At 40.6% G+C, this 27,208-nt stretch overlaps 1 protein-coding gene across 2 annotated transcripts in view; it reads left to right on the top strand.

The window, feature by feature from the left end:
- Positions 1 to 909: 909 nt before the first annotated feature.
- MTRF1 (mitochondrial translation release factor 1) overlaps positions 910 to 27,208 on the top strand; it is a 37,508-nt gene continuing 11,209 nt past the window's right edge. The window contains exons 1-7 of one of the 2 annotated variants that reach the window (XM_043477911.1): positions 910 to 1,163; positions 3,655 to 4,080; positions 8,920 to 9,011; positions 10,921 to 11,002; positions 12,132 to 12,239; positions 19,976 to 20,148; positions 23,265 to 23,382. In XM_043477911.1, the coding sequence (XP_043333846.1) occupies positions 3,663 to 4,080; positions 8,920 to 9,011; positions 10,921 to 11,002; positions 12,132 to 12,239; positions 19,976 to 20,148; positions 23,265 to 23,382 (991 nt within the window). In that variant the 5' untranslated portion in view covers positions 910 to 1,163; positions 3,655 to 3,662. The remainder of the gene's footprint in view (positions 1,164 to 3,654; positions 4,081 to 8,919; positions 9,012 to 10,920; positions 11,003 to 12,131; positions 12,240 to 19,975; positions 20,149 to 23,264; positions 23,383 to 27,208) is intronic. The other variant, XM_043477910.1, reaches the window with a different exon arrangement.

The raw sequence follows: 27,208 nt of genomic DNA, 5'->3' as shown, positions 1-27,208 counted from the left end.
CTGTGAAGTTGGTAATATGGAATTCTTGTTGCCTCTGCTTTTCAGGAAGAAATACTGAGGCACAGAGTTCAAATGACTTGTAAATGTGATCTGCAATGTAAATAAGTATCCTACTTGAATATTTAAAGTAAGGCAATATATTTGCATTTTGCTGGAATTGTTTATTATTTATGTTTTTTAATGCTTTACTTAACTCATGGTTTACAAACCTAAATTGAGCCCCCAAAGTCTGTTTATGCATATACAACAGATATAAAGTCACTAACTTGTAACTATATATGGTCTCCCATATTTTGGATCCTCCTTACGACATTTAGGGCTTCCCAGGTGGTGCTAGGGGTAAAGAATCTGCCTGCAGTGTGGGAGACCAGGGCTTGACCAGTGTAGGGACGACCTCCTGGAGGAGGAAATGGCAACCACTCCAGTATTCTTGCTTGGAGAATGGACACCGGAGCCTGGAGGCCTATAGTCCATGGGGGTCACAAAGTGTGGAACACAACTCGCTATCTGAGCACTGGTATGATTTTTTTTAAAGATATACATGTACAGTCTCAACTAGCCATTAGGTATTTTCTCAGGCAAGGAAAGCTGAGAAGTACAGCTATTGACGTTCAGAATCCTGTAAACTTTCGAATCCTCATTTTAAAAAAAATCAGGAATCTCTGCTCGAGTGGCTCCACATGTAAGGAAATTTTTGTATATCTCGAGCTCTTAATCAGAACTGTAGAGAACCTCCCTTCTGAGCTCGCCTTAAGCTGTGAAAACGAAGCTGCCCCTTCGGCCTAGGGGGCTGGGGGCGGAGCGCCTGTCGGACAGAAACTACAACTCCCAGGACTCCCGGGCCGGCGCTCCCGGGAGTCGTGGTTCATTCAACACGCGGGCCCCCGTGCCCCGCACACCTCCCCTCTCCCTCCCCTGGCAAGCCACACTTTGGGTTCCGACTCCAGATGAGCAAGCCCACGGCCGTCTCGTGGGGAGTTTTCTTGCTGTATCGTTTTCTCTGTTAGCTTGTTGCGCACACTCAAGGACTCCTTCCGCAGAGGAGTGGAGACGCCCGAGGAGGCGGGGTCGGGCTCTAACCCAGACTGGGTGAACCCGGAGGTGAAAGGGATCCGGTGACCGCTGGGCTGAAATGTAGTGGATCACAGAAGGTTCCGACTTCAGTAAGGAAACCTAGTGTCCTTAATTTTTTTTAAGTACTCAGAGTTCATTTCTCTTTGCTGATCTTAAAAATCTATTTTCTTTCTCTAGCTTTTTCCCCTCCCATGGTGCCTCCATTTGGGATCATTCCTGATACCGAGTAACCTAGCGTAACTTACACGTGATACCCTCGTGCCGGCTTAATGTCGCTTCTGAGTTGCAGAGGCTGAGCGTTCCTAGAATTTCAGATTAATCTTGTTAACTGTTTGTGTGTATGGGGGCGAGGGGCTGAGGGGTGATGGAGAAGACTTGCAGTTCTCAAGTATAGATAACCCTAGAGGGTGAAGGTCCTGGGGGTTACTTAGCATTGAAGTGCACGACCTAGAGAGGTATTTCACTTATTCTGCCGCTCAGTGGTGTCCGACCCTTCACCAGGCTTCCCTGCCCTTCACTATCTCTGGGAGTTTGCCTAGACTCCTGTCTATTGAGTCGATGATACCATCCAGCCATCTCACCCTCTGTCCTCCCCCTTCTACTAACTATTCCTAAAAAGGAACTCTAGCTAGAAGTGTTTCAACAAAAAGCTTTTTGCCGTTTTTTTCTCTGTCCTTTTTCAAATGGACACACCTTTTGTGATGGAGACTAGATGTTGCTACCCATCAGGGTTCTTGGCCTCCTTAATCACTAGAAAGTGTAAAGAGGCTAGTCAGGAAATGGAGACAAGGCTTTATTGAGGCTCCTGCTACAGCAGGGGGCAGCCAGAACAAGGTTGCTTCCTTGCTCACTTGCTGGGGGTGGAGAGAGATAGGCGAGCTTGTTCGTGTCCGAGGGTCGGAAGCGGGGGTAGCTTAAGTGGTCTGTCCATCCCTTTGAGGGGTCAAGCCCACTACCATGCTTTTACTTCCAGCTCTTCAGGCTCTTGGGAGGTGGCAGTTGGGCTTTTTGGTCTCTGTATCTAGTTGTTCAGAGTTTGCCCCAACTGCGCATGCATGCAGTTATTTTAAGTCCCTTATAGTTCTTCCTATTTAGTTGCTCCTGGAGGTGTTTGTCCAGGTGCAAGAATGGTAGCCCTGCACCAAGGGGGTCCCAGGTCCCAGCCTGTCTCAATGTGAAGACGAGTAGTAACTCCTGCTGGAGGACTAGCATTTGTGGCTACTGGACATTGGTGCCCTTTTTAAAGTGTGATTAAGTTACATTTTGTTAGCAGAACCCTGCAAACTTTGAATATTTTAGACACCATTCTATTTCCTAGGAAATAATGATATCCAAGTTAGCCGACTTACAATGATAAACTGAACTAATATATTAATAACACCTAGGATAGTAGGAACACTGGAGATAATAAAGGTTGATTCTGATCAGTTTTGACCCTTATTTCAAATTCGAACCTCAGGATTCTAGGGGCAAAGTATTTTTCTTAGAACATTTTATCTTCTCCCTTTCTTATTCAACAATCACAATTGTGTACCTTTGTTAGCTCTTTTAGTTATCTCTGTTAGAGGGAAGGAGAACAGATAGTTATTGGACACAGCCAAATTCACCTAACTTGTAATTTTTTAAGTAATTTTTTCCTTGATTGTAAAAATACTATGTGCTGCATGTATAGGAAATTCAGAAAACACTAAAAAGTAGGGGAAAAAGGAAAAGTATCCATAATCTCACAACTAGAGACCATAATATTAACATTTTGGTGTGTATTTTTATCTAGTTTTCCTTTTTCAAAATAAAAATCTTCCTCAATTATGAGGGGTTATGTCCCCATAAATCCATGTATTGTGTATACTGTAGAAATTTTGAAAACCTAATTGATAATATATTGTTTTTTAATCTGCTTTTTTCATTTAGTATAATTAGCTTCATTGTCTTTTTTTTTTAAGCCAAATTTCTACATTTTTTACTATTAATATGTAACGTTTTTATCCGTTGAATCTCAGCTAAAAGGGAAGCATCTTTGAAGAGAGATTGCATAGTTGGGAATGAAAAACACTGAGCTCTGAACAGGCAACTTGTATTCACCTCAACTCTGCCTGAAACTGGTAGAATGAATGAATAATCATGATTAAGTTACTTGACTCCTTGGGCATCTGGGTACCTAAAATTAAAGTATTAGACAAGGAAGTAGTATTTCCTTCAAATTAAAAAATCTGTTAATATGTGAGCCACCTAAGTTTGCATGGTTATTTTGTACTTGTGCTTATTCACACACTCAATTTTAGATTCTGGATATGTTATAAGAAATAGGTGATACAACCTATTCTATTGATATATTTATTCATTATACTCTTACTCATTTGCCTTAGTTAACTATATATGGTGAGTGGGTGGAACTGCTGTCTTCATTTATTTTGTTTGATTCAGAGATTTGAAGAATCGTTTTCCTTTGTGGATTATTGAATTTGGGGACTATGTTTGGAGCTGGCTGAGGCAGTGAACTGAGCTAGATTGCTTGAGGTTCCTCCTAGTTTTTCTGTCTGTGGAGTTGATATTTTTCAACTTGCGCTTATTTTGTTTCAGACGCTGAGATGAATCGTCACCTAGTTACCTGGCTTTTTAGACATCTGTCTCTTAATGGTCACCTCCAGTGCCACGTCCATCACCATTCTCATCAGCTTACACAGAGCCCTCTTGACACAAGGCTGTGGGTCTTTAGGCGAAACAGGAATCACGTTCTCCATCATCTGTTAAATAAGAATTGCTCCAGGAGATACTGTCATCAAGATACCAGCATGCTCTGGAAGCATAAAGCACTACAAAAATATATGGAGGACCTGAGTAAGGAGTACCAAACACTTGATCATTGTTTGCAACACATCTCTGCCAGTGAAGGGGACCGGAGGTCCTTGACTCGAAGGCATGCTGAGCTGGCCCCGCTTGCGGTCATTTACAAAGAAATTCAGGAGGCTGAACAAGCCATTGAAGAATTAGAATCAATGTGTAAAAGTAGGTAAAAGATGTGTGTGTGTACAAGTACAGGATTGAGTCTCTAAGTTAAAGCTATATTGAACTCAAGCTCTTAAAAAACCGACAAGTAATAAGCCCTACAATTGGAAAGGACAGGATTCTGTACTGTAGTCTGGGTGTCTGACAGTTACTAAAGAGTAACTCCTACTATGAGACTGAGGTCCTCATGGTACTCGCCGAGATGCTGTTAAGGTCTGGGAGACTGAATACTGACCTTTTCAGAAGCTTTAATTTATTGAATAGATCTTTGTTGAGCACTGTCCTAGATGCTACATGCCATGGACTCAAAACTACAATTTCTACCCCATCAGAGGGCTCGTGTGGTACAGGAATTGTTTCATCACCCTCAGAGGAAACCCTGCACCCTTTAGCCATCTCATCCCAATCCCGCCACCCCTACCAGCCTTACTTTCTGTCTACCCAGTTACTTATTTCAGGCATTTTATATAAATGGAATCATCCAATATGTTACCATATGTGATTGGCTTCTTTCATTTAGGATATGTTTAAGGTTCAATTTCGTTGCAGCATGTTTCTGGGCGTCATTTCTTTTTATTGATGAATTATGTCCCATTGTATAGATATCTCACGTTTTATTTATCCATTCGTCAGTTGTTGGTTATTGATTTGTTTCCACTTTTTGGTTACTATGCACAATGCTGTTACGAATACTTGTGTACAAGTTTTTGTGTGGACATATATTGTTGTGTGGTAACTCCAGGGTTAATCTTTTGAGGAACTGCCTGACAGGTTTTCCTAAGTGGCTGCACCATTTTACATTCCATCTCCCATGTATGAGAATTCAGGTTTCTCCACATCCTCTCCAACCTTTGTGATCCACTTTTGTGATTCTAGCCATCCTAGTGTGTGAGATGGTATCTTACTGTGATTTTGACTTTCATTTCTCTGATGAATGTACCTATTGTATGTCACCTTTGGATAAATGACTCTTTAAATCCTTTGCCCATTTTTTAATTGAGTTGTCTTTTTTTATTATTGAGTTGTAAGAGTTCTTTATGTTATAGATACAAGTTCCTTATCAGATACGTTATTTTCAGAATTTTTCTTCCATTCTGTGCGTCGTCCTTTGAAGCACCACTGTTTTTCATTTTGATGAGGTTTATCTTTTTTTCTTCCCTCTTGTTTGTGTTTTGGTGCCATATCTAAGAAACCCACAGTCACAAAGATTCAGATCTGTGTTTTACTCCAAGAGTTTTATATTTTTAGCCCTTATATTTAGGTCATTGATCTATTTGAGTTAATTTTATATACATAATGTGAGAGGTGTTAATTTTCAATTTTAGTATCTCTTAATATTATTGTCTTAACATTTTTCTTTTATAAACAGTTTCCAAAATATATGGAAGTTGAGAAAAAAGTATAATGGATTAACCTGGGATTCAACACTTACTTTGCTATTAGCTTTTAGTTTAGTTTATAAGCTTTATTCTGTGTATCATCCTGTTTCATTAAGCCTTAGAGATGTTAAGCAATATTGCAGCCAGTCACAGTTATACCTGTAAAGTCCTGGATGTCCAAACCCTTAACCTTTTTCTGCCTTCTATTAGTGGTCCTGTGAGTTTCTTACCTCTTTTTTTTTTTAATATGCATATATTTATTTTTTATGCATATATTTTAAAAAATTTTTATGTATTTATTTTATTGTTGGCTGCACTGGGTGTTTCTTGCTGTGTACAGTCTTTCTCTAGTTCCGGGACCGCTCTCTAGTTGCGGTTCACGGGCTTCTCATTGTGCTGGCTTCTCTTTTTGTGGAGCACAAGCCCTAGGGCTTTCGGGCTTCAGTAGTTGTGCACAAGCTTAGTTGCCCCGCAGCGTCTGGGATCTTCCCAGACCCGGGATTAACCCATGCCCCCTGCACTGAAAGGCGGATTCTTAACCACTGGACCACCAGGGAAGCCCTTCTCACCTCTTTTAATGTGTATTATTTTTTACTCCTTTGCATAATTCCTCTCAAATTTGTAATTACTTGGGAAAGTTGCTTGCACATATTATGCATGTTAGTCACTCAGTCATGTCCAACTCTTTGCGACCCCATGGACTATATGTAGCCCGCCAGGCTCCTCTGTCCATGGAATTTTCCAGGCAAGAATACTGGAGTGGGTTGCCATTCCCTTCTCCAGGGAATATTCCCAACTCAGGGATCAAACCCTATTGCACATAATAGGAGCTTACTAAATGTTTTCCAAATTAAACTGACGCAAACTCTTTCAGCCACATTTGTATCATGCAATATTAGTAGACTCAATTAGTAGATTGCTCCTAAAGTTTCTACTACAGTTCTGCTGTTTTATAATAATAGTGATAATAGCTACATTTACTAAGTCTTACTATGTGCCAGGCACTAAGCTAAGTATTTTGCAAATATTAATATCATTTGAATGCTCACAATGACCTTATGAGGTAGGAATTTTTATTAATATTCCCACTTTATAGATGAAGAAACCGAGAGGTTAAAATGCCAAAGGTCACTTAGCTAGTCCAGAGAGGAGCAGGGATTTGAACCCAATCTATGAGATTCCACAGCTGCTACTCTTATTCACTGCCCAAGGATTCAAAGTCCAATATAGAGTCTACCTCTGTAATATATCTTGTATGAGTCTTCTCCTATTCTTTCCACTGCTTTATATCTTCCTTATAGCTCATCAAAGATGCCTACAATAAATTCCTAACTTGTAGTCTCATCTCCAAGCTTTTCCAGCCTAGTGAGTGATCGCTCAGTCATGTCCAACTCTTAGTGACTGCATGGACTGTGCAGTCCATGGAATTCTCCAGACCAGAATACTGCAGTGGGTAGCCTTTCCCTTCTCCAGGGGATCTTCCCAACCCAGGTCTCCCGCATTGAAGGTAGATTCTGTACCAGCTGAGCCACAAGGGAAGCCCAAGAATACTGGAGTTGGGTAGCCTATCCCTTCTGCAGAGGATCTTCCTGCCCCGGGAATCAAACCAGGGTCTCCTGACGGCAGGCGGATTCTTTACCAACTGAGCTATGAGGGGTTCCCAGCCTAAGTACAACCTTAACTATACTACTTCCCTGCTGAATTTTCAGTAAATCCCATTGCCTGTAAATATAGATTGTTTGGCTTGGCATTTAAGAGTCCCCACAGAGTGACCCCCACCTCTCTCTGTAGTCTATTAATTCCCTTTGCATGTTCTATCTTCTGACCAAAATAGACAATTTGCCATTTCCTGGATATACTCAGACCATCCCATATCTTTGCTCATGTTAACCCACCAATTTCATCTTCTTGAAATTCAGTCTACTTACAAAGTATGGCTTGAATATCATACTTTGGCTTCACTCCCCTCTGTAAAACAAGTATGATTACCTTTCTCTGTTTTGTGTTCTGATCCTTTATGTAATTGTCTTAACTTCAGTCCCTTTCCCTAAGCCTCAAGTACAGGGCCTGTGTCTTATTTTTATTTCCTGCAGCACCAGACACAGGGTATAATAGACTCTTGGATCTCTTGACAATGAATTGAATCTGGTGAAACTGATTTTACAGGTTGGCTTTTACAGTTCAGTAAGGAATAAAAGACCACAAAAGTAATTTTATATGGTTGCAAATCAGCAGGTTTTTCTGGCACACCTTTGACCCAGCCGACACATTGAGTCATGGCAGCCTGGCTACCGTCTGAGGCTTACGGGCACAAGGCGAGGCCAGCAGTGATGGTACAGTTCTGCAACAGGCCATTTATAATTAGAAATTGAGGCCAGGGACCTCCTGGTGGTCCCGTGGTTGAGACCTCACCTCCCAGTACAGGCAGTGCGGGTCTGATCCCTGGTCAGGGAGCTGAGATCACACACACACACAAAAGGAAGAGATGCAGTTCAGATGGCACCGTGTTTAGGACTCTTCGGCTAGACCACCCTTCAGGCCTCAGTGGCACCGCTCTTACTGCCTCTTGTAACCAGGTGAGTGTGTCCATCTCTGCCAGCAGACTGAGCCCCTTGAGACCTGAACCGTGTTTTATTCATCCTCGGGTCCCCAGCAACTAGAGCCAGTGTTAAATGTTGAAAGACGGAATGAGGCATAGAATTCCACCAGACCCCGGTGACTTCCATGATTAGAGAAGGATTTTAGAGAGCCTTCTGTCTTTTATGAGTCTTCATTTCTAATTTTTTTAATTATTAAGAATCAAAAAAAATCATTTAGCACACATCAGTCTCTAGGCATCTAAAGCAATGGGGTCAGAGGTTATGGGATTCACCCTGTTTTGGCCACTATCTCATTGAGAGCTTGTTCTGTGAGTTCCAGGATTTAATTTTCTGCTTTGAAATGTGAAAAGAACCATTCTTTCCATAAAGCAGAGGTCGCCAAGATGTGTGGGTTTTTGACCCATGTGGTGTTTTAAAAAAATGTTTACTAAGGATGAGCATTTTTAAGAGCGTTCAAAATTTTAAGAGTTCTTATTTCTGACTTAAAAAAATGGAGGTTCTAGCCATGCTAGGGTACTCAGTGGGCTAACCAATGGCTGCGACCTTTAGACAAGTAGTCACCCCAATTTACTCTGAAACTTAGCTTATTTGGGCTGGGAAGACCTCATCACTGATTTTTATATTTACTTATAGACGTTCATATCACCAGCTCTTTGGAGCAAGATTATACTTGTTTTCACCCAAGTTTTTTGGACATACTTACCAAATACTTAATTGATATTCTCTAACTAGTGTTAATAGTTCTTTTTTATAATCCCTTGCCTTCACAAGATAAAATTCAGTAGATTGAGATTAGGTAGCTATTTAAAAGTTTCTTGGTGAGTATTTGAACATTTTTACTATTATTTGATGGTTTGTAGGTCTGAATAAACAAGATGAAAAACAGCTACAAGAACTTGCATTGGAAGAGAGGCAAACCATTGCTCAGAAAATCAACATGTTATACAGTGAGGTATGTTTTAAGAGGTAAACTGAACCTAATACTGTGAATATAAAGGAATACTGTTCTTGCTAGATTATGTTTTGGTGCTTAAAGTACTTTTTGAACACCAGTTTTATTAAGTCTTCTCTTAGAAAGATTGATAATGTTGGGTTTAGTGCTGTAATTTACAACAGAATGAGATTGAGTGAAGAGATTGTGATGGCAAAGAAAAGAACAAGCCCCCTACCTCCAGGCAAAAGTATTCCAAAACTGAATCTACTTCAACAAGGGGAGGAGTCCAGGGTTTTTAAGTCTTAGAAAGAGGGAGTGGTCCATGCTGCTTAGGTTAATTATGGAACGAATCCAAGACTGTAGAGACAATGGGTTAATGTAAGTCTTTAGCCCTTTCTAGCTCAGTGGATGGATTGTCTAAAAGAAAATGAAGATACAGCACTGCATCTTATGTTCCCCTTTGTCCTGTTTGCCATCCTCCTACCTTCAGTCTTCCCTACTCTAGGAATCCAGTAGATGGGCTTTTCTTTTTAATTGAAGTACAGTTGATTTACAATGTTGTGTTAGTTTCAAGTGTAGAGTACAGTTATTCTGTCACACACACACACACACACACATCTTCTTTCTCAGCTTCTTTTTCCTTATAGGTTGTTACAAAATTTTCAGTATAATTCACACACACACACACACACATATCTTCTTTCTCAGCTTCTTTTTCCTTATAGGTTGTTACAAAATTTTCAGTATAATTCCCTCTTCTATTCAGTAGGTCCTTGTTGTTTATTTTATAGATAGTAGTATCAGTTCAGTTCAGTTCAGTCACTCAGTCGTGTCCGACTCTTTGCGACCCCATGAATCGCAGCATGCCAGGCCTCCCTGTCCATCACCAACTCCCAGACTCTTAACTTTTCCCTCCTCTTTTCCCTTTGATGACCCTAAGTTTGTTTTCTATGTCTGTGCATCTATTTCTGTTTTGTAAATAAGTTCATTTGTATCCTTTTTTTTTTTTTTTTTAAGATTCCACAGATAAGCAACAGTATATGATATTTGTCTTTCTCTGCCTGGCTTACTTCATTTAGTATGATAATAATCTCTGGAAGGGCTTTTTGAGGGGTTGAGGAGGATGTGGTGGAGATATCAATATTTTTTTCCCTGATGGAAACAGCTAGTCAAAAACAGAAGTCAGACATCTGACTCCTAGTCTAATATTCTCTCCATCAGGCCATAACATTTCTAGCAGAGATGGACTATTTCAAAAACTGTCAGTAGGAACAGTCATGATACATGGGTAATTTCAGTTTGATTTGAAAGACCTTTTAGTAATAATAAAAATAAAGCTGCTTCCTTTTTCTTCCTAAGAGGGAAATTGGTTACTTTCTTTATCAGAAAGTCCCTCTTTTTCTTATTACACTGAGAAGATATTTGAGCCTTATCTTGGGAGTCCTCAATCTACTCTTTAAATAGCAACTCTGCTGAGAAGACAGGGCATGGCCTGGCACTGGCATTTATTGCGGGAGAGAACATGTAATCATATATGAAAAGTCCTCATTTTCTCCATATGAATACTTTGAAAGCTTTCTTTCATTAGATGAAAGAAGCTACTGTTCAGGACTACTAGAAGCAGAATCTGAAGAAAATTGAATGGAACCCTGGACTTTGATCTGAACTTCTGCGTTTTAGAAAATTGAGATAATCTGATAGCATTGTAGAAACTATCCCAACAAGTAACTTCATTGTTTAATGTTAATTGATTGCTTATCTTAGGCCTAATTAGGTCTACTTATTAAAGCCAGACCTCTTGGGATGATCTATGATTTTATTAATTACTGATTTTATTAATATTTGGGAATCTCTTATCTAAGTTCAAGTAATAACAGCATACCATGGAAACTATACACACTAATACTGATTTTTCTCCCTTTTTCAGCTTTTCCAGAGTCTACTGCCAAAGGAGAAATATGACAAAAATGATGTTATTTTAGAAGTGACATCTGGAAGAACGACTGGAGGTCAATAAAATAATTTTATTGTAAATGATCTTAAAAAATACTTGAATGTTACCTTGATTTGACACACTATAACTTTAAAAGTTTGTTAAATGTGTTTCCCTTTGGAAGTAGTTACTTCTCAACTCCTAAGGGGCCTTTCAAGGAGGACTTTCCTAAAATTTCCTGGAATTTCTTTTCCTAGAAAAAGCAGAAATTTTTTTTTTATTGAAGTATAGTTGATTTACAGTGTTGTCTTAGTTTCTAGTATACAGTGATTCGGTTACACCTATATATATATTCTTTTTCATATTTTTTATTGGTTTATTATAGGATATTGAATATATTCTAGTGTGCTATACAGCAGAACATTGTTGTTGATCTATTATGTATATAGTATTATGTGTCTGCTAATCCCCGACTTCTTATTTATGCCTCCTCATCCCCTATTCCTTTTGGTAAATATAAATTTGATGTCTGTATCTGTAAGTCTGTTTCTGTCTCATAAATCAGTTCATTTGAGTCATATTTTAGATTCCACATAGAAGCGATATCATTTGATATTTGTCTGTCTTTCTTTTCTGACTTCCTTCACTTTGTAAGATAATCTCTAGGTCCATCCATATTGCGGTGCAGACGGCATTACTTTGTTCTTTTCTATGGCTGAGTAGTATTCCACTGTATATGTGTACCAGACCTTCTTTATATATTCATCAGTCGGTGGACATTTATGCTGTTTCCATGTCTCGGCTATTGTAAATTATGCTGCAATGAACACTGGGGTGCATGTGCCTTTTCATATTAGGGTTTTCTCCAGATATATGCCCAGGAATAGGATTGCTGAGTCATATGGCAACTCTATTTTTAGTTTTCCATAGTGACTGTACCAGTTTACATTCATGTACACTGTAGCAATGTACACCAGCATTGTTGGTGGGTTCCTTTCTCTCCACACCTTCTCCAGCATTTGTTATTCATAGACTTTTTAATGGTGGCCATTCTGACCAGTGTGAATCGATACCTCCTTTGTAGTTTTGATTTGCATTTCTCTAATAATTAGTGATGTTGAGCATCTTTTCATGTGCCTGTTGTCCATCTGTATGTCTTCTTTGGAAAATGTATACTGACTGAATATTTTTAAATTTTCTTTTAGGTGATATCTGCCAACAATTTACCCGAGAAATATTTGATATGTACCAGAATTATTCAAGCTACAAACACTGGAGATTTGAACTTCTGAATTATACACCAGCTGATTATGGTAGGTGTGTTTGAGGATTTTGTCCGTAGACAATGCTGAAAATTATTTTTTCCCTGCTTTTGATTAGAGCCATGTTGTCCTGTTTTTTAAAACATGTGGTCTACATCTATTAAATATTGTGACATGGACTCTTCAATTACAGTGGCTTACTACAGTAGAATTCTTACTATAGAAGAAGAGAATGGGAAAGAGAGAAGCATCCTCTTAGGAAGGAATATATGAATTAGAAAACTTTCCCTGTGGAGGGTTGATAAATGCCTGGCCTGGGAAATCATTGTTCTGTTATTCAGAGCCAAGCTGTATTAAACTTTTTACTCTAAAGTACTTATAATGTGTTTATAATCTAAATAAACTTAGTACTTATAATCTAAATAAACTTAGATGTTTATGGGAATGCAGAAAAAGTTAGTCATTTATCTTTAGTTTCAAGATGCTCCCACTCAAGCTGATAAAAACTTAGACAACATAAACAATAAGAAACTAGTGCAAGTCTTTAAAGTTTTAAATACTCAGGTACGTTAAATTAGAACTGCTGATAATTGTCTTTTGTTCCATTCTTTTAATCCATCTGGAAGGTTTTAATCTGCTTGGTTACACCAAGATACACCATAGTAGACAGGGGGCCCATGAGTAATAACCCACAAATGATCAAAGTGGAGAAAGAAGATTCACATAGTGACACAATCCAGGGAAATGAAAACCAGTGGCGAGCATAGGAAGTGTGTGCTCGGTACAGATTTGAAGTCCAGCCAGTGGTCAGGAAAGGGGAAGACCAGGAGAGCAGAGGGAAGGAGTAATCCGAGCAACGGCATGATGGTGGGGAACATCTTGCTGTGTGTATAGAGGTGGGGAAGCCAGTTAATTGGGATATTTGTGATGAGAAGTGAGAGGAAATAGGTTTGAAAGAGTAGATTTGCAGCAGACATGAAAGCTGAACAGGCCTTGATTATTAGGGGGCTGTTGAACATTTTGTTAATAAGAATATCATTTGATAATATATATTGTAAGGAGATTATTTTTTCTTTTGTATTGAAGTATAGTTGGTTTATAATATTTTTTCAATTTTTGGTATATGTCACAGTGATTCATACACACACACACACACACACACACACATAATTGTCTGTGCTATACCATAGGTCCTTGTTGGTCTTCTTTTATGTACGTGAAGTGAAAGTCACTCAGATGTGTCTGACTCTTTGCGACCTCATGGACTATACCGTCCATGGAATTCCCCAGGCCAGAATACTGGGTTGGGTAGCCTTTCCCTTCTCCAGGGGGTCTTCCCAACCCAGGGGTCAAACCCAGGTTTCCCACATGGTAGGCGGATTCTTTACCAGCTGAGCCACAAGGGAAGCCCATTTTATGTATAGTAGTGTATATATGTTAATCCAAATCTTCTAAATCTCTGCCCCTCTTTCCCCATTGGAAACAAACTTAGTTTTAAGATTTTGACAGCAGTGTGAAAGATGGATTGAAGAGGCTAGATTTAAGGCAGGTGGCTGAGAGGTTATTAGAGTAACCAGGTGTAACTAAGAGTTAGAATTGGGAGTAGACATATGAGAGACCTTCAGAGGAAGAATGGGCAAAATCTGGTAACTGATGAGAGAAGCTATTGCTTGCCAACTGTGTCCGGCATGCAGTGTGGGTCATTTGATCCTTAAAACCCTGTGAGATGGGTATTGTTAATCCTATTTCACAGATGAAAATCTAGGCTCAGAGAGTAAGTAACTAATCCAAGATCACACAATAAGTAATGGCAGTCCTGGGGTTAGATTTAATTCCACACTACATCCCATTAGTTTATTCTGACACAAAGGAAATGAGCCATAGGGACCTAATCTTTCTAGCTGAGACGATTGCAATATTCATTCATGCCAAATGAAATAGAAATTGGAAGGCAGACTCCACTTGGGAAGAACAGTGAAAGTGATTTTTGCATGATTGTGTGTGTTGTTATAGAGAACATCCCTTTAGAAATATCCAGTGAGTGCTGAAGCTGGGTAACCAGAGCTTTGGTGAGGGAATAGAGTTGAGGAGAGATATTTGATAGCTGTTAGAAGAGAGATGGGGGCTTCCCTGGTGGCTCAGCTGGTAAAGAATCCACCTGCAATGCAGGAGACCCTGGTTCGATTCCTGGGTGGGAAAGATCCCCTGGAGGGGGACCTGGCAACCCACTCCAGGATTCTTGCCTGGAGAATCCCTACGGACAGAGGAGCCTGGTGGGCTACAGTCCACGGGGTCAGAAAACATCGGACACGACTGAGCGACTTAAGCACAGCATAGAACAGAGATGATGTCTGATGCTGAGAGAGAATAAGTGAGGGAGAGTCCATAGAGAGGGCACCAAACCATGGAGAATGGCCACATTTAGAAAACAGACTAGTTGGCAAAAGAGAAAAAGGAGTCAGGTAAGCAGGAAAAAGGATGAGGACAGTATATATTGTGGACACAGGAGAGGAGAGAGTGTCAAGAATGTAATCAGAAACAGCCTTAGAAAGGAAAGAGTGTCATCTCTGAGATGTGTATTTTGAATTCAACTTTCAGCAATGAAAGAGAGATGCACTTGAGATTGGGAGGAGAGATTCTGCTCCAGGGACACAGAGCAGACCAACAATGGTTGGGAAGTCTTTTTTTTTTAGATACACTGACTCCCTAGCAAAATAAAATAAAAGACATTTTAAAAAGTCCCAAGTTGAGCTTCCCTGGTGGCTCAGTGGTAAAGATGTGGTTTCAGTACCTGGTCCGGGAAGATCCCACGCACCACGGAGCAGCTGAGCCCGTGTGCCACAAGTACCGGGCCTGAGCTCTTGAGCCCACCAGCCGCAGCTGCTGAGGCCGGCGTGCCTACAGCCCGCCTCCACAGCAGTCAGAGGCCCAAGCGCCGCAGCCAGAGAGTAGCCCCTGCTCCCTGCAACCGGAGAAGGCCTGTGCCCTGCAGCAAAGACCCAGCACCGCCATAAATAAAATAAATACATCTTTAAAAAAGAAACAGATTAATGTATACAAAATAGAAGAGAAAAAAAAGGTAAAACTCCTTTTATCAGAAACGAAAACATTTGGAGAATTCCATGGCAGTCCAGTGGTTAGGACTCTCTGCTTTCATTGCTGTGGGCCTAGGTTCGATCCCTAGTGGGGGAACTAAGACCCATGTCTCACCCGCCACCAAAAAAAAAAAAAAAGGGAAAAAAATGTAATACTCTACTCATATACCTTTAAAATTAAAACCTAAGAATAAACCTTTATCCATTAAAATTGTAAAATATAATTTATTTATTTACTGTAATGAGAAGACAAAGATATGGATAGGGAAAGACTAAAATAGAGACAGGGGAAAAAGTATCTATCTTACAAAATATATATGTTAAAGTATATGTATGGGGCTTCCTAGGTGGCACTAGTGGTAAAGAGCCTGCTTGCCAATACAGGAGACTTTAGAGATTCAGGCTTGATCCCTGGGTCAGGAAGATCCCCTGGAGGAGAGCAACCCACTCCAGTATTCTTGCAAGGAGAATCCCGTGGACGGGGAGCCTGGTTGGCTACCATCCATAGGGTCGCAAAGATTGGACACGACTGAAGAGACTTAGCACAGAATATATACATGTGTATATGATATGTACATACTTAATGTTTACTTGAAATATAGGGAACTCACAGAGATTCACATAGCACTAGAAGCTAAGATTGGGGAAAAACACACTGAAATGTAAAAAGTCACACATCAAATGACTTCAAGTCTTTTAGTTTTGTGATCTTGGGACAGATAGGGAAAATCTTCAACCATTACACAAGTAGTTAATACTACATGATTACAAGATTACTCTTTGTAGAAGCAGTGCAGGGTGATGGCTCTTGACATGTAGTGTAGGTCTATCACTGTCATTCTATATTCCTGATTTCTAGGGACTTGAGAAATGTCTTTCAAATTAAAGGGGGACTTCCCTGAGTGGCTCAGTGGTAAAGAATCCACTTACCAACCCAGGATTCAATCCCTGGGTCGGGAAGATCCCCTGGAGAAGGAAATGGCAACCCACTCCAGTATTCTTGCCTGGGAAGTCCCACCATGGACAGAGGAGCCTGGCAGGCTACAGTCCATGGGGTCGCAAAAGAGTCGGACGTGACTTGGTGACTCAACAACACAACAAATGAAATTTATTATATTCTCTCTTCCCTCCCAACCAATTAATGTTTATAATTGTTATTTTCTGCTCACCAGCTGAATTCAGGGAGAGGTCATTAAAGTAATGTGGTGGTTGGGACTTCCCTGGCAGTCCAGTGGTTAAGAGGCTGTGCTCCCAGTGCCGGAGCATGGGTTCGATCTCTGGTTGGTAAACTAAGATACTGCAAGCCACACATCAAGGCATAAAAAAATAATTAAATAAAAATAATGTGGTGGTTAATTTAATGTGTCCAGAGGTAATACTTTTCACCACAACTGTTGAGAAATAAGTTTATGAGCGGAGCCCTGGCATCACTAAAGAGCTGTCTGGTAGATTTTATCTACAGCCAAGACCCTACAGTGGGAACTCTAGTAGATGAATTGGGAAACCTAAGGGCAGTTGGAGCAATTGGATCTCAAGGTAGCAGTGTTGGCACTCAGCGGCCAAAAGCAATATGGGCGTGGTTACCATAATGGACAGCAGAGTAAAAGGAGCAATCGGAACAGGGTGACTTACACAGACAGGGCATTGGCTGGTTGACATGTGTCCCTGGGAGTAAAGAATGAAAGCCTACTACATTCTTATTTGACCTGTATAAGCAGAAGAGTTCTAGGTCAAGTGAACAAAAGTCTAACCTGTGTCATAAAAACAGAAGTCATGGCCCCTTAGTCAGTTCCCAGACTTGAGCCAGTTTGTAGACCTAAAACCCCTTGAATAAAGGCAAGACTGGGTCCTCTTGAGAAAGTCGGTACATGCCAGAAATTTATACTGCCAGTCTTTCTCCAGGCTTTCCTGGTGGCTCAGACAGTAAAGAATCTGCCTGCAATGCAGGAAACCTGAGTTCTATCCCTGGGTTGGGAAGATCCCCTGGAGTAGAAAATGGCAACTCACTCCAGTATTCTTGCTGGGAGAATCCCATGGACAGAGGAGCCTGGCAGACTGCAGTCCATGGATTTGCAGAGTCAGATAGGACTGAGCAACTAACACTTTCACTTTCCCTAAAGGGGAGTATTAAATATGTGATTATCTATAGAACTAGGTCTAATTGAGGACTAAGAGGAAAAAGTACAGTATATAAGGACTGTTAAATCTGACAGTATAGAGTACAATAATTTGCAAAATGGGAAGCAGAATGGGAAGAGCACATGCAAAAAAGTTTTATAATGTTTTTAGTAAATCATATTGGTGGCAGAACTAGTAGTGTTATTCTGAGACTGTTGTTTATGAAATATGGGATAAAGTAGAAGAGTAATTATGAGATACTCTAATTCTGGTATCCTCTCTGTCTTTGGGAACCAAGATTCTCAGTATGGAAAGCAAGTGATACAGGAGTATTAGAGAAGACATTGTGATCTTTAATTTATAAAGGTATCAGTTATCAGAACAAGTTGTCTGAGATTTTATCCTACTTGCAAGACAGGAATTTAGCAAGTCACAGTTTCATGGGTCAGAGACAAAGGATGGTTTATGACTTATGGTAGTAGCAGTAACCAGAATATCAGCATTTTTGTGCTGGTTTCATGAGCTCCACGCCCCAAAAGGCAACTGGAAGGTCAGATGACACCTACCCACATGGTGGGTTTCAAAACAGAAGAGGAATCCTGAGCTTGGGGTTCTCTATTTTATTTTATTTTGCTGAGTCTCCATTGCCGTGCACACAGGCTTAGTTGCCCTGCAGCGTGTAGGATCTTAGTTCCCTGATCAGAGATCAAACCCATGTCCCCTGCATCGGAAGGTAGAGTCTTCTTCTTGGCTGAGCTGGGTGGGCTATGTGGGCTTTTTCTCTAGTTGCGGTGAGCAGGGGCTACTCTCTAGTTGCGGTGGCTTCTCTTGTTGCAGAGCACGGGCTCTCGGGTGTGTGGGCTCAGTAGCTGTGGCTCCCGGCTCTAGAGCACAGGCTCAGTAGCTCTGGCGCATGGGCTTAGCTGCTCCGCGGCCTGTGAGATCTTCCCGACCAGGGATGGGATCCGTGTCTCCTACACTGGCAGGCACTTGTCCTTTGCTCTAGAGGGAGACATTATCTCCAAAGCTGTTCACTAAACAAATACCCTTAAAAACATATTCTGGAACAAAAGGGCAGGCAGTTCCTTGTTTACAAAATGTGCAGAAATGCAAGAAACTGATAAGGAATTGTTTCTCAACATCTCTGTAAACTCATGAGGCATTTCCTATCTCTGTCCATTGAAAAGGTCTGGAAACAATGACCAACCCAGTATTAGTGAATATCCCTAGTTCCCCAATATTGAAAACATTGAAATATTATTTTCCTTTGAAAGGAACCAGGGCTTCTTGGAGAAATGGCTGAATCTAGGTTTTTTTTTTTTTTTTTTTTAATGTCACTCAGTCATGTCCAACTCTTTGTAACCCCATGGACTATACAGTCCCTGGAATTCTCCAGACCAGAATACTGGAGTGGGTAGCTTTTCCCTTCTCCAGGGGACCTTTCCGACCCAGGTCTCCTGCATTGCAAGTGGATTCTTTACCAGCTGAGCCACAAGGGAAGCCCATAGAATTGGACTGTCACCCTTCTACAACCTCTGTGGTACATGAAGCATCCAACATTGTTTGATAAAAACATAAGAGACAGCCAGACATTGTCTGTCTCCTGTTGTCTTGCCAAAGAGTTCAATCTAGTTTCTGGATCCAGCTGCCCAGTAGCAGCCAGTACAGAGGGCAGAAAAGAAATGGAAGCATGCCAGGAGTATGCAGTCAGCAAAACCAAGCCATGGGAAATTTCTATATGTCAACAGCCCTGGTTCCTCAATGGATAACTTGAGATGGGTGATGAACTTCTAGACTGAGACTTGAAAGACGTATCAACTTTTTTAAATGGACAAGACTACACTGTAGTGCCTAGGGCAGCACATTAGGTAATAAAATTATAGTAGAGAAGGGAATAAAAAATACTCGTTACCTGAGAAAGGGAGGGGATTGTAGGAAAGGCGGATCTATGGGAGGGCTTTGCAGGTGCCTGATAAAGTTCTTTTTCTTAATCTTGAACCATGCATTTGATTCATGTGGTTTTCTACATCTGTGTATTATTTTACAATAAAAAGATTTTTTTAAACAATATGTTCAATAAGAAGCTAGCTTAGGCATTGTGCTTATTTTCCCGCTTCACAGACAAGCAAGAATTAAATTTCAATAGATTCTTAAAAGCTTGGGAGGACCTACAGAATTATTCATCATTATCAAATTGCTGTGTTATTGAGCACGCTTATATATGGCACTAAATTAGCCTAAGATCGTATAGATTCAATGCAGAAAATGTCCCAGTATTCTTTTTTTCTAATGCTATTTTTATAAAAGTGAAATTTGTTCATCATAAAACTTTGCAACAAAAAAACTTAAGATGAAAAACATGCTGTTCTGTTCTCCAGAGATAACCATAAACAATTTTTTGGTATGTTTCCTATTGCATACTAATAGACTTACGTTGGGAAAACGTCTTTTTGGACCTACTTTATGTTCTCATCTCAGGCTCTGTGCTCACAGAGGCCTTTCATGAAGGCCATTTAAGGTCCTGATCCCTTTCAAAGTAGAATTTATTATTACGCTGGAACTTTTTTTTCATAGGTGGGCTACATCACGCAGCTGCCCGAATTTCCGGTGATAACGTCTATAAGCACTTGAAGTACGAAGGTGGGATTCACCGGGTTCAGCGAATCCCCGAGGTGGGCCTGTCATCCCGGATGCAGCGGATTCACACGGGGACGATGTCGGTGATCGTCCTCCCCCACCCAGATGAGGTACCTCCTGCAGGAACCGCGTACCGTTATCCGGGAAGGTCCACCGGAGTGTCACTGTCCACACAAAGCCCCTGTGCGTTCCGTCTACTTACCGAATGCTTCTGCACCCCAAACCTGTGAACGTCTTTCCCTCCACGAAGCAGCCCCTCCATTCTCTGCGGACAGCAAGCGACCGGCCCACAGTTCAGCTCACGTCTGACACCGTCTCCCTGGGCAAGTGGCTCAGCTTCCACAAGCTGGACTCAGCCCCGCAGCACGGCCGCCCCCCCACGTCAGACAGAGCCAGGCGTGAAAGCAGGCTGTCTCCTGTGTTCCTGCATCCGGAGGGTCCCGTGTCCCCTCCTTAGTCTCAGGAATTTACCAAAGGGGCTCACAGAACACAGGAAAACAGTGTCCTTACTAGCGCGTGCAGGCTCTCTGTGACCCCATGGACCTCTGTCCGTGGAATTCTCCAGCAAGAATACTGGTGTGGGTTGCCACGCCTTTCTCCAGGGGATCTTCCCAACCCAGGGATAGAACTCTAGTCTCCTGCATTGGCAGGCGGATTCTTTACCTCTCCACCTGGGAAGCTCATACTTACTAGACTACTGCCTTATTACAAAAAGTATAACTCAGGAAGGGCCAGGTGGAAGAAACTCAGAGAACTCGAAGAGGTGTAGGGCTTCCACGCCCTTCCAGGCTCGCCTCCTTGCCTGCAGCTTCACGTGTTCATCAGCCTGCCAGCGCTCTGAACCCTGTGCATGGGGGACTTTTATGGAGTCTTCCATACATAGACATGGTTGGGTAAATCAATAGACATTGGGGACTAATTCAACCTCCAGCCCCTCTCCCCTCCCTGGAGATTGGGGTGGAGCTGGCCATCAGTCCGCATGCCGTGGTTATCCATGGTTTTCCAAATATCACCTTATTAACATAAAGTCAAATGTGGTTCAAAGGGGCTTGTTATGAATCACACAGACACCTTTGTCCCTCTTACCACTTAGGAAAATACCCAAGCGTTTTAGGAGCTCTCTGCTGAGAGCTGAAAAATATATATTTCTTACCATAAATCACAATATCACAATTAATACTTAGTCCAGTTAATAGTTTCCTCAGTCATCAAAAAGTATCTTTATAGCTATTTTCTTAAATGAGGATGCTATCAAGTTTCACTTATTGCAGTTTGTTGTTATAACTCCTTATGCCTGGAACAGTCTTCCAACCTTTTTTTTTTTTAAACGACTTTGACATTTTGAAGAGTCTAGACCTTTTGTCTTTTTTTTTTTTTTTTAAGACCTTTTGTCTTGTAGAATTTTCCACATTCTGGATTCATCTGACTGTTTCCTTATGACACTCTTTAACTTGTTCCTTTATCTCCTGCATTCTATGGAAAGTTGTATTTAAATATTCCATTCTATTCAGGTTATACATTTAGAGCAAGAATACTTCTCAGGTGTGGTTATATTCGTGTTGTGTCTCATCACAAGTCAGAGTATCAGATTACCCCACTTTTAGTGAGGATCACTTTGAGCATTTAGTGAAGTTGGTGACCACAAAAAAAATCCTGATTGTGAAAGTGTATTTCTCTCTTTATAATAAGGGAATAATCTAAGTAATATAATAATATAGTAATATAAGTAATATATCCTATTCCCAACAACTTGTCTTCCATGGTCTTTAACATCCAGTAGTGATCTTTGCCTGAATTAGTTATTTAGTTTGGTGTTTCACAATGATGATTTTCTAATTTCATCATTCCTTCTGCATGTATTAACTGGCATTCTTTACTGTGAAGAACTTTCCTCCCCACTGCCTTCTCTCCTCCTTTCTCCTCTTTCCATTTTTATTTTACCTCATTATAAACTCATATATTGAATTTTGTATGTTTGTGACTTCATTATAGACTTACAGATTTATTTTTTAAATTCAATAAGATATAATCACTATTATTTTTCTTTTTGAAAAAATTGAGGTATAGTTGATTTACAATATTATGTTTCAGGTGTACAACACAGTGATTCACTATTTTGAAAGGTTATACGCCATTTATAGTTATAAAATATTGGCTTTCTTCCCTGTGCTGTACAATATATTCTTATAGTTCATTTATTTTATACATAATAGTCTGTACTTCTTACTCCCCTACATCCATCTATTCTTCTCCTCCCCCTTTTGCTCTCCTCACTGGTAACCACTAGTTTGAGTCCATTTCTTTTTTTGTTATATTCACTAGTGTGTTTTAATTTTTAGACTCCATATATAAGTGATGCTATACATATTTGTCTTTCTCTGTTCAACTTATTTCACTAAGCACAGTACCCTCCAAGTTCATTTATGTTATTGCAAATCGCAAAATTTCATTTTTTCTGGCTGAACAATATTCCAGTGTGTGTGTGTGTGTGTGTGTGTGTGTATCACATCTTTATCCATTCATGGATACTTACATTGCTTGCATATCTTGGCTGTTATAAATAATACTGCTGTGAACATTGGGGTGAATATATCTCTTTGAGTTTAGGTTTTTATTTTCAGATACATACCCAGGAGTGGAATTGCTGGATATGTTAGTTCTATTTTTAGTTTTTTGAGAAACCTCCATGCTACTTTCCACAGTGATGCACCAATTTACATTCCCACCAACGGTGTACAAGTGTTTCCCTTTCTCCATATCCTCCCTGACATTGGATGATAGCCCTTTTTTCTGATGACAGCCATTCTGACAGATGCAAGGTGATACCTTACTGTGGTTTTGATTTGCGTTTCTCTTATGATTAATGATGTGGAGCATCTTTTCATGTGCCTATTGGCCACTTGAGTGTCTTCTTTAGAAAAATGTCTATTCATGTCTTCTGTCTTTTTAAAAAAATATATTTTGTATCTAATATAGCTTTGTGGGATGATAGATAATAAAACTTTTGAAAGATTACATAACTCAGTGGTCTCATAAATCAGTGCTTAAAATAGCATCTGTTGGAATATTGTGTATATGGTTCTTTCTTTGTTGTAAGTTATTTCACCTCTTAGTCAAATGGCTGTGATTTAAAACAATACAGTGTATTTGAAAGACCTTGGGATCAATTTAATATTTAAGTATTTGTTGAGTATGGAATTTACTCATGCTATACTTCTGGTTCTAGGTAGATGTGAAAGTAGACCCTAAGGACTTGCGAATAGATACATTTCGAGCCAAAGGAGCAGGAGGGCAGCATGTTAATACAACTGATAGTGCTGTCAGAGTTGTCCACATCCCCACAGGTAAGCTAGTCCTTTTGCCTTTGTACTTTTAACTCTTTTTTCCACATCTTATAAAACTGTTCGGCATTTAGAAAGAGTTTTATGTTAGTGTCTGTCTTCTTGCACAAACTCTTTAAAGATGACACTGGAGGGACTTCCCTGGTAGTCCAGTGGCTAAGACTCCACACTCCCATTGCAGAGGGCCCGAGTTCAATCCCTAGTCAGATCCCTAGATCCCACATGCCACAACTAAAGAGATATTGCATGCCATGATGAAAGATCCCCCATGCTGCAAGTAAGACCCAGAGCTGCCAGATAAATACCTAAATAAATAAATACATAAAAGATTTTCTAAAAAAAAAAAAAAAGATGACACTGGGTCATGGGTTCAAAGTCCCCGTTGTGTTCATATTCCCTTCTGTTTGGACAAAGCACCTCCTTGGCTGTGTGTATACATTTAAGAGTGAGGTTCTAAAAACTCTCAGCACATGGGCACCACTTACCCAGTAATAAGTTTCAAAGGTCGGGGAGTGAATCAGCTTTTTTTTAGGGCCCCTGAAATGTCAGCATTTGTAGAACTTTTTCTCTTGGGTAGTTTTCTCCTAAGAAGGCTCACCCGGGACACAAGATGGTAAAGTCAAGGTCTCCTCATTCAATAAGCAAACTTTTACTTAATCCTCTTTTTCAGTCTTGTGCCTCACACTTGCCTTCCTTTGTACCTTTGAAGACTCAAGTCTGGAACTTTCCTTATGTCATTCTCTAAAGACTACCTCCTGCCTCCTATAGATTGAGGGAGGGGACTTGAAATTGTAGTTGTTATATAGACTTTCTGTTTCTAGTCCCCAAACGGTCAACCCCAGTTTCTGAGATTCCTCATTATAGTGCTTCATAAAAAGTCTTAAGGATCTATACATATATGTTAAAATATAAAGAAATACAAGGAAACAGTTATTTTAAAATTTTAAGTAGTGGTTACTTCTGGGAGGCATGACATAGCTTCTGGTTTGTAAAGGGGCAAATGCGAGGTTTAAAGGGCATTTAGAAATATTCTTTTTGGCTCAGCTGGTAAAGAATCCGACTACAGTGTGGGAGACCTAGGTTTGGTCCCTGGGTTGGGAAGATCCCCTGGAGAAGAGAAAGGCTAGCCACTCCAGTATTCTGGCCTGGAGAACTCCATGGACTGTATAGTCCATGGGGTCGCAGAGTCGGACACAACTGAGTGACTTTCAGCAATATTCTATTTAAGCTGCATGGTACATATATATTCTTTTACATTATGTATATTCTTCCCTATGTGGAGTATACAATTGACCCTTAAACAACACGAGTTTCAACTGCATTTTGTTGTTGTTTAGTCACTAAATCGTGTCCGACTCTTTACAACACCATGGACTGCAGCCTGCCTGGCTTCCCTGTCCTTGACTGTCTCCCAGAGTTTGCTCAAACTCATGTCCATTGTGTCAGTGATGCCATCCAACCATCTCATCTTCTGTCTTCCCCTTCTCCTCCTGCCTTCAGTCTTTCCCAGCATCAGGATCTTTTCCAGTGAGTCAGCTTTTCCCATCAGGTGGCCAAAGTACTGGAGCTTCAGTTTCAAGAACAGTCCTTCCAATTAATATTCAGGACTGATTTCCTTTAGGATGGACTGGTTTGATCTCCTTGCAGTCCAGGAGACTCTCAAGAGTCTTTTTCAACACCCCAATTCAAAAGCATCAATTCTTTGGTGCTCAGTGTTTTTTGTCCAACTCTCACATCTGTACATGACTACTGGAAAAACCATAATTTTTGACTCTGTGGACCTTGGTTGGCAAAGTGATGTCTCTGCTTTTTAATACACTGTCTAGGTTTGTCATAGCTTTCCTTCCAAGGAGCATGAGTCTTTTAATTTCATGGCTGCAGTCACTGTGCAGTGATTTTGAAGCCCAAGAAAATAAAGTCTGTCACTGTTTCCAGTTTTTCCCCTTCTATCTGCCATGAAATGATGGGGTCGGATGCCATGATCTTAGTCTTTTGAATGTTGAGTTTTAAGCCAGCTTTTTCACTCTCCTCTTTTACCCTCATCAAAGGGTTCTTTAGTTCCTCTTCACTTTCTGCCATAAGGGTGGTGTCATCTGCATATCTGAGGTTGTTGACATTTCTCCCAGCAATCTTGATTCCAGCTTGTGATTCATCCAGTCCAACATTTCACATGATGCACTCCGCATAGAAGTTAAATAAGCAGGGTGACAATATACAGCCTTGATCCAGTCCGTTGTTCTGTGTCCGGTTCTAACTGTTGCTTCTTGATCTGCATACAGGTTTCTCAGAAGAGAGGTAAGGTGGTGTAGTATTCTCATCTCTTGAAGAATTTTCCACAGTTTCTTGTGATCCACACAGTCAAAGGTTTTACTCTAGTCAGTGAAGCAGAAGTAGATGTTTTCCTGGAATTCCCTTACTTTCCCTATGATCCAAGGAATGTTGGCAATTTGATCTCTAGTTCCTCTGCCTTCCCTAAATCCAGCTTGTACATCCAGAAGTTCTCGGTTCATGTACTATTAAAGCCTAGCTTGAAAGATTTTGAGTATTACCTTGCTAGCATGTGAAATGAGTGCAGTTGTCCGGTAGTTTGAACATTCTTTGGCACTGCCCTTCTTTGGGATTAGAATGAAAACTGACCTTTTCCAGTCCTGTGGCCACTGCTGAGTTTTCCAAATTTGCTGGCATATTGAGTGCAGCACTTTAACAGCATCATCTTTTAGGATTTGAACTAGTTCAGCTGGAATTCCATCTCCTCCACTAGCTTTGTTCATAGTGATGTTTCCTGAGGCTCAGTTGTCTTCACACTCCAGGATGTCTGGTTCTAGGTGAGTGCCCATGCCATCATGGTTTTCCAGGTCATTGAAACCTTATTTATATAGTTCTGTGTATTTTTGCCGCTTCTTTCTAATCTCTTCTGCTGCTTTTAGGGCCACCTTTTCTGTCCTTTATTGTGACGATCCCTGCATGAAAGGTTCCCTTGATATCTCCAGTTTTCTTGAAGAGTTCTCCAGTGTTTCCCATTCTATTGTTTTCCTGTATTTCTTTGCATTGTTCACTTAAAAAGGCTTTTATCTCTCCTTGGTATTCTCTGGAACTCTGCATTCAGTTGGGTGTATCTCTCCCTTTCTCCCTTGCTTTTCACTTCTGTTCTTTTCTCAGCTATTTGTAAAGCCTCCTCAGACAACTACTTTGCCTTCTTATATTTCTTTTTCTTTGGGATAGTTTTGATTACCACCTCCTGCCGAATGTTATGAACCTCCATCCATGGTTTTTCAGGCACTCTGTCTGCCAGATCTAATCCCTTGAATGGATTGGTCACCTCCATGCATAAGCATAAGGGATTTGATTTAGGTTGTATCTGAATGGCCTAGTGGTTTTCTCTACTTTCTTCAATTTAAGTCTGTATTTGGCAATAAGGAGTTCATGATCTGAGCCACAGTCAGCTCCAGTCCTTGTTTTTGCTGACTGTATAGAGCTTCTCCATCTTCAGCTGCAAAGAATATAATCGATCTGATTTCGGTGTCGACCATCTGGTGATGTCCATGTGTAGAGTTGTCTCTTGTGTTGTTAGAAGTGGGTGTTTGCTATGACCAGTGTGTTCTCTTAACAAAACTCTGTTAGCGTTGATCCTGCTTCCTTTTGTACTCCTCCAAGGCCAAATTTTCTATATTCTGGGTTATCTCTTGACTGCCTACTTTGCTTTCCAGTCCCCAATGATAAAAAAGACTTTTTTGGTGGTGTTCTATAAAGTCTTGTTGGTCTTCATAGAACCGTTCAACTTCAGCTTCTTTGGCATTAGGGGTTGGGGTATAGACTTGGATTACTGTGA

This window comes from Cervus canadensis, chromosome 9, assembly GCF_019320065.1.
Source record: "Cervus canadensis isolate Bull #8, Minnesota chromosome 9, ASM1932006v1, whole genome shotgun sequence".
NCBI lineage: Eukaryota > Metazoa > Chordata > Mammalia > Artiodactyla > Cervidae > Cervus > Cervus canadensis.
This window is presented reverse-complemented; position numbering and strand designations above follow the sequence as displayed.